This window comes from Belonocnema kinseyi, chromosome 4 (assembly GCF_010883055.1).
Source record: "Belonocnema kinseyi isolate 2016_QV_RU_SX_M_011 chromosome 4, B_treatae_v1, whole genome shotgun sequence".
Taxonomy (NCBI): Eukaryota; Metazoa; Arthropoda; class Insecta; order Hymenoptera; family Cynipidae; genus Belonocnema; species Belonocnema kinseyi.
In genome coordinates, this window is record NC_046660.1 from 63,377,671 (window position 1) to 63,386,196 (window position 8,526).

General features: G+C 23.7%; 1 protein-coding gene across 3 annotated transcripts in view; it reads left to right on the top strand.

Annotated features, from left to right (window-relative positions):
• LOC117171727 (DCN1-like protein 4) overlaps positions 1-8,526 on the top strand; it is a 39,856-nt gene that overhangs the window by 7,054 nt on the left and 24,276 nt on the right. The window contains exon 1 of one of the 3 annotated variants that reach the window (XM_033359291.1): positions 5,871-6,129. The exons of the other annotated variants lie outside the window; for them this stretch is intronic. Coding sequence (XP_033215182.1) covers positions 6,116-6,129 — 14 coding nt within the window. The 5' untranslated portion in view covers positions 5,871-6,115. Of the gene's footprint in view, positions 1-5,870; positions 6,130-8,526 lie in introns of those variants that run through there. 3 annotated transcript variants of the gene reach the window in all.

Genomic DNA, 8,526 nt, shown 5'->3' on the forward strand with positions numbered 1-8,526 from the left:
CACTTGTCCATAAATAATATAAATAACCATGAAGACATAACGTATCCTTGTCTAACTCCTTGAATAATATCGAAACATTCACTCAGTTTCCCATTCACTCTTCTAATGTTTATTTATTATTTGTTCACAACTTAAGGGGTAAAGCAAAGTTAAACATTTCAGAAAAACCCGCGAGTTTCTATCATTAAGCAAAGAAAATATTATTAGCAATGATAATAAATTGTTTAAACAATTATTTTGTTAACATGAATTAATTATTACTTAACTCTAATTGAAAAGTGATAAAAAGTTAAACATTTCAGGAAAAAACCGCAACTATGCAGTATTAATCTAAAAGAAGATAGCTATAAACATTAACAATATGTTTAAACAATTATTTTTGCTAAATTAAATTAAATAATTACTCACTTTAAGTTAAAAGTGGACAAAAAGTTGAAAATTTCAGAAAATAACCGCAACTTTGTAGCATTATTCTAAGAGAATATTGTTATATAATTAATAACAAATTGTTTAAACAATCATTTTTGTTAACTTTAATTGATTATTACCTCGTTCTAACTGAAACGTTGAAAATAAGTTCGAAAATTCAGAAAAGAACCTTGACTTTCTAACCCTTTTATAAGAAAAAGTTCCGAAAAACAATAATAAATTGTTTAAACAATTTCAATAAACATCTAATTATCAGTATAAAGTATTATTTCATGTATTTGAAACAATCTACGTTAAAAAAAACCGCAAAAAAATCATAATTAGCGCCAGAAACTCGAAAAACCCATTTTTTCATACTTGGGTTTTTTTTGGGACCCTATAAAACAGACTTATGGGGGTGATGTTTGAAAAGTAATATTTTATTCGCATTCTGTGACTAATTGTGAAGAGAAATTGTGAATTCGAACTCGATTTACCTAATATTGAGAATTTTGAATTAGATTTACAAAAACGTCTTTTTTTCTTATGGGAAATTCGTGTTAAACTTCATGGGGCTTGCGCCACCTCTAAATATTATTTAAAAAAATTGGGTTTATTTTTTTGTGGATTCGAGTAAATTTCCGGGAGTTTTGCATAAAAATTCGAAAAAAAATTTTTGGACCACCCTGATCTACAGTCTCACATTTTTCAGATTATCTCAGTTTTTCTTTGATTAAATAATATTTATTATTGAATTTTTATTATTTTTGATTATAAGAAAAACCTTTAGCATTTTTTCTCTCTGAGATTTTTTCGCTGATCAATTTCTCAATTTTTTCAAAAAAAATGTATTTATCACGTTTTATTCGCTTACTCATTAATCCTGCCTAGAACAGGGAATTTTAGAAAATAGTTATCGTTTTTAATTTTAGGAGAGAGAATTTCCGTAAAGAAATATAATTTCCCTTGGAACAGGGAATTTTTTTACATGGAATGGGAATTTTTTTATAGAATCATAATTTGAATCACAATTTGAATGTTCCCTATTCTTAAGGTAAAGAAAGTGTTTCAGGTAGTTTTTAGAGTAGAAGTGGCATTTTAAAGAAGAAATATTTCTGAATTATAATAATTCTTTTTTTATATTAATGGTTGCGAATTCTTGTTTTTTTTTTGTTACAAATGCAACTACTTGGTTCTTAAGTTAAACTCCTTTGTTAAATAATTAATTTTTATGTTGAAAATGTAACTACTTTCTTGAAAATCAATTTTTTTAACTAAAAAATATAACTATTCCAGTAAAAAATTTAACTTATGCTGAAAATCCGTTATTTTAATTATTTTGTTGTTTTTGTTAAGAATGAGATTTTTAACATAAAAATGAACCATTCTATTTTTTGTTGAAAATGTATCATTTTTTGATGAAAATTCGAATATTTTATTGAAAATTGATATTTTTTATTAGAAATTAAAACTAATTGCTTCAATTTAATTATTTTGTTGAAAGTTAATTTTTTTTAACTAAAAATTTAACTATATGTTTAAAAAATGATTTTTTTTATTGGAAATTAAACTCTTTGTTTGAAAATTTATCGATTTTGTAAAAAATTCGCCTTTTTTTAGTAAATTATCTCTGGCTGAAAATGTAACTATTTTATTGAAAATAAATTTTTTAAACTAAAAATTCAACTATTTGGTTGATAATTGATATTTTTTTATTAGAAATTAAGTGATTTGTCCGAAAATTTATCTATTTTGTAGAAAGTTATCTCTGGTTGAAAATGTAACTACTTTATTAAAAAAAAAAATTTTTAACTCAAAATTTAACTTTCAGTCAAAAAAAATTAATATTTTGCTGAAAATCCGTTTTTTTTGTTTGTTAAGAATTAGATTTTTAACATAAAAATGAACCATTCAATTTTTTGTTGAAAATGTATAATTTTTGGATGAAAATTCGAATATTTTATTGAAAATTGATATTTTGTATTAGAAATTAGACTACTTGCTTGAAAACGTATCTACTTTGTAAAAACTTCGACTTTTTTAGAAAATTAATCTCTGGTTGAAAATGTAACTACTTTGTTGAGAATAAATTTTTTCAACTAAAAATTCAACTATTTGTTTGAAAATTAATATTTTTTTTATTAGAAATTAAACTATTTGTTTGAAAATTTATCTATTTTGTAAAAAATTCGCCTTTCATAAAAATTATCTCTGGTTGAAAATGTAACTACTTTATTGAAAATCAATTTTTTTTGACTAAAAATTTAACTATTCCAGTAAATTTTTTTACTGTTTTGCTGAAAATCCGTTTTTTGGGGGGATTAAGATTTAGACTTTTAACAGAAAAATTAAACATTCTATTTTTGTTTGAAAATGTATAATTTTTGGATGAAAATTCGAATATTTGAATGAAAATTGATATTCGCATTTTTGTAAAAAATTAATGTCCGGTTGAAAATGTAACTACTTTGTTGGAATTAATTTTTTTTAACTAAAAATCCTACTATTTGGTCGAAAATTGATGTTTTTTATTAGAAATTAAACTATTTATTTTAAAATTTATCTATTTTGTAAAAAGTTCGCCCTTTTCTAGAGAATTAATCTCTGCTTGAAAATGTGACTATTTTATTTTTAAAAAAAACTTTTCGAATAAAAAATTTAACTATTTGGTTTAAAATCGAACTATTTTGTTGAAACTCCGTTTTTATTTATTTGCTTAATATTTAGATTTTTAACAAATAATAACCATTCTATTTTTGCTTGAAAACATTTTTTTTAGTTATAAAAATTCAACTGTTTGGTTAAAAATTTATATCTTTAATTTCGAAATTAAACTAGTTGTTTGAAAACTTATCTATTACTTTGTGAAAAATTCGCCTTTTTCGTAGAAAATTTAGAAAATCTTTAAAATATAAATTTTCTGGAATAAAAAATCATCTTTTGGGTTGAATTCTTTCGTTGAAAATTATTTTTTTGTCAATTCATAATATTAGTTGAAAATTTATCGGTTTTTGTTGAAAATGTAACTAGTGTGTTGAAACTTCTTTTTTTCTGAGAATTAATTTTTTTAACTAATAAAATGTAACCATTCAATTTTGGGTGGAAATTTTTATTATTTTATTAAAAATGTATCTTTTCTAGTTCAAAATGTATGTATTTTCTTCAAAATTCGTCTCTTTTGATCGAAAATTAATCATCCTGGTTAAAAATGCATCCTTTTGTATAAAGAAAAAGCTGTTTGTAATTCAACTATTGGATTAAAAATTCAACTTGAATTTAATTAAGTTAATTTATTAACTGGTAATTTTGTGCATGGAGCGTGAATTTTTTAAAAAGAATTATTCAGCTTTAGAAGAAAGGAATTTAAAAGAATTCCTGTTCAAAGTCAGAATTTGTCACAATTTCATTGTGTTGTCTTCTAAATTTTATATATTTTATAAACATTGCTGAATTATAATAGACAAATTTTCTAAATTGTACATTGCGAATTCATTTTTCTTTAGTAAAAAAATTCAACTAGATGGTTGCAAGTTAAACTTTTTTTTTAATTCATTTTTTTGGTTGAAGATTCATTATTTAAATTTGAAACTCATATCCGGTTAAAAATGTCACTACTATGTTGAAAATAATTTTTTTAAACTAAAAATGTATTAATCCAATAGAAAATTGAGCTATTTTGCTCAAAATCCATTTCATTTTTATTGGTTAACAATACGATATTTAACAGAAAACTTATCTATTATATATTTGGTTGAAAATTTTTCTTTTTTTGTTAAATGAAAAGTCACCTATTTTGTTGAAAATTGACATTTTTTTATTTAAAAATGAAACTAGTGGTTTGAAAGTTTATGTACTTTTTGAAAAATTACCCCTTTTGTACAAAATTAATCCTAATGGTTAAAAATACATCTGGTTGGTATAAAAGTCAATTATTCCAGTTGAAAATTCATCATTTTGGCTGAAAATTAATTCCTTTAATTGAATATTTGAATGTCTATTTTTGATTGAAATTGATCTTTCCTTGTTCAAAATTCAACAATTTGGAATAAAATTGGTCTTTTTTAATTAAAAACTCAACTATTTCGTTGAAAATCCACATATTTTGTTCAAAATAGATTTTTTTTGTAGAAAATTATCTTTTTCTTTGCAAGTGAATATTCTTGTTTAAACTTTTTTTTTCGGTTAAAAATTCAAATGTTATATTTAAATATTTATCATTTTAGTTAAAAAATCATATTTTAGGTTGAAAGTAAAATTACTTGGTTGAAGCTTCATCATTTTATGTGAAAATGAATTTATTTTGTTCAAATATAAACTATTTGATTGAAAACTTCTTGTTTATTTGGACGAAAAGGAATTTTTCGGCCGAAAATTGAACTGTTTTGTTCAAAATTTCTTTCTTTTTTGGTTGAACATTATTTTCTTTTTAAACTAAAAATGTAACTATTATTCTAGTTGAATATTTCATGATTTCAGATAAAAATTCATCTCTTTGGTTAAACATTCATTTTTTTATTAAAAATGTAATGATTCAATTTCGGTGTCAAAAATGATTTTTTTTTTAGTTGAAATTTCATATTTTTTGGTAGAAAGTTACCTTCTTGGTTAAAAATTGATCTTTTTGGTCGAAAATTTTATTATTATCATTAAAGATTTATCATTTGATTTGAAAATTGATCTTTTTTTTTTAAAATTCAACTATTCCAGTTGTAGATTTACAATTTTAGTTGAAAATTCATCACTTTGTTGGAAAATGTAACTATTTTTTTTAAAGTTTTTTTTTTGTTGAAATTAATTTTTTTTACGAAAAATTTAACTAATTCCATAGCTTTAGTTGAAATATCATCTGCTTGGATGGACATTAATTTTTCTACTTAAAGTTTAATTATTTCAGGTTTTTTTTTAACAATTTATCTTTTTTGTAAAAAATAATTGTTTTGTTAAAAAATCACTTAGGTTAAAAATTGAACTATTTTATTGAAAATCCGTTCTTTTTTTATTGAAAATTAATTTTTTCAACTGAAAGTTTAACTATTCCATTTTTTTTTAAATTGATATTTTTTAGTGCAATATTAAGATGCTAGTTTTAAAATTCATTTACTGGGAAAATTGAAAAACTTACCGGGAAATGACCGAGAATTTGAAATCGCCACCCTATAGATAATATGAAATGCAAAAGTCTTGAATGAATAATTATTTTATATTTTAATTTAAAAATTGCTTGAGAGAATAAAATAACAATCGCGCCTAGTATTTAAAAAATCCGAGTTTTTTCAAAAAGTAAAAACTTTAGTTAAATTGGAATTTAACTCTGGTGACTTAATTGTAACCTTGACAATAGTAAAGAATCCAATATTATCTGCTCTTTTCCTGTACGAGTACCCACACTAGTCATGCATTCACACAAGGTAGATCGAAAATAGACCGCTTACAATTTTAGTCTGCCCTTCCCTGGTGTTTGGGTTGGTCTCCTTTTCGTGTCAGAATATCAAGTATACGTTTTACGATTGTTTTTCTACAATGACACACAAATCAGTGCAAATTTCTGCGAAATTTTTAACTCTTTTCGTACAAGTATAAACGTTCGTTCAAACAGTTAAAAAAAAAAAAAAACAAGCACAAGTTTATCGTGAGAATATCGAATTACTTCTTTGGTTTAAAATTAATTTCAATATCGGAAATTGTTTGGTAAATCTCCTTGAAGTGCATGGAAGACGATAGGTTTGTAATCATCGCATAGTTTACGATGAATTTGCGAACTGATACAACTTGATTTTTTTTCCGAATTGAAAAAATCCTGAATAATAAAATTCTTGAAATTATAATGTTTTTGAAATATACAAATCCCAATTTGGAAAACTACAGTATAATAAAATTTCCAACAGAAAATTGCCGAATTATAAAATATCAGAACTAGAAAATTCCCGAATATAAACAGTTAAAATAATTGTTTCTTAATCAATATTATTTATTTATTAACAATAAAATAATAAAATATTTTTATCAAAGAAAAAATGTTCTTAGTGTTGAAAGTTTCTGAAAATTTTGTATGAAAATGTGTATAGTATTTTTTTTAAATTATAAAAAAACGTTCTCAAAAACAATTGTTTAAAGAAATGAAACAGAAACTTCGCGATAAATCAGTGCTGAATTAAATCCTGTTTTGTTTGAAAAATGTAAATTAATAAAACTTAGTGAATTTAATTAAATATAAATTCTACGTTTGGGGATAATTTAGGGAGAATTTTGTTTTTTCGTTCGAAGCGCACGTGTTTTAAATTATATTTTTTGAATGCTATTTTTATACAATTATTGTTATTTTAAATTCAAATAATAATTTTTAGAAACTTTAAACATTAAAAAAATTTTCTTTCACACAAATATTTGATTGTATTTTTAATAAATAAATAATATTGACTAAAAAACCAATTTTTTTAATTGTTCAAATTAGGGGATTTTATTTTGCCGGATTTCTTAGCCGTCTCATTATATGATTATAATTTTTACAATTTTATAATAACACTAATGAGAATTGCTCAAATTTCATAAAAGTTCTTTACATTTGCATTGATTAATAATTGTACAAGAAATAGTTGATAAATTAGTATCCGAACCAGTATAGTGTGATAAAAATCAATACATAATTGCCATTTCCAAAGGTTTTGAAAGATTTGAAATATTTTTGGGCGTTTTACAAGATTCAGAGCAATTTTTAAGGGACTTGAGCATTTTAAGAAGTTTCCAACGATTTTAAGGAATTATTAGATTTGTTGTAATTTCACGGGATTTTATCATATTTTAGTGAATTTCTAAGAATTTATTCATAAGAATTGAGGGGCTTTCAAGGTTTCAAGGTATTTCATAGGATTTGAAATATTTTAGGGAATTTTAAAAGGTTATATGAAAATTTTAATTGTTATCGTTAATCTGAAGGTTTTCAAATTGTTGGCAATATTTTAGGGTATTACAAAAGGTTCTTCGGGATTTCATCATATTTCCGAGGATATCGAAGAATTTATTTAGAAGAATTAAGGGGTTTCAAAGATTTTAAAATGTTTTAAGGTATTTCCAAAGATTTTTAAGATGTTAGGATATTTGACAATATTCCAAGGAACTTTTTTCAATTGATTTCAATAATTTGAGGGCATTTCAAAGAGTTTTAAAGATTTTAGGGTATTTTAAAATTTCCGAAAGGTTGATAGATTTATGTGCATTTCAAGGATTTTAAGGAATTTTTGAAGCTCTCAAGTATTATCAGATGTAATAAAGTTCCACGGAATCGTATAATATTTTAGTGGTTTTTAAAGAAAACTCATCCTAAATTGCTATTAATTTGTCCTGCATTTTTTAAAATTCTTTTGAATTCTCTTGAATTTTTTAAAAATAATTTGAATTCTACTGAACTCAATCAATTCCGGTGATTTTAATAAATTTTTGTTTAAGCCATCCTGAATTTTTTTAAACTCACCTTGAATTTTTATACATTTTGTCAAATTCTTTTAAGTTCTCATGCATTTTTCTCAGCTCATTTCAACATACCAAATTTAATGCATTTTTTATATTCTTAAATCGGATCAGTTCACTTGAATTTTCTTTTAAATGTCCCTGGAATTTATATGAATATCAGGGAATTCTTTTCATTTTTTTAATTCCTCTAAATTTAGTCCAATTTGACCGAAAACAATCAAATTTTTTCTTTTTTTCCTACTGTTGCGTGAAAATGTTCTTTGACTGATGAATGACAAAGGACTGGTTATTGGTAATTTTTAAATACAATTTTATGTGTCCTCGTTTATGCTCCTCGATACAATATGTGTCGTCAGATAGTTTTGCACATTCGTCAGTTATGGCAGGCTTGTGGCTACTTTTTTTGGTTGAAGTAGGTCACTTTTTCATTTTTTTTTTCAAGAAAATCAGGCTGTGGCATTCCTGAAGATAATAAACTAAAAATTAAAAATTATTTTATTACATGTATAAAATGTTATATAATAAAAATGTTACAAGATTAGGATTTTTGTCTTTGAATAATAATCGTCGGGGGAAAATGAAAAATTTGACAGGGAATTTTGAAAATTTAGTTTTGCAGCAACCCTGATAAATTAGTCTACTTACGACCAG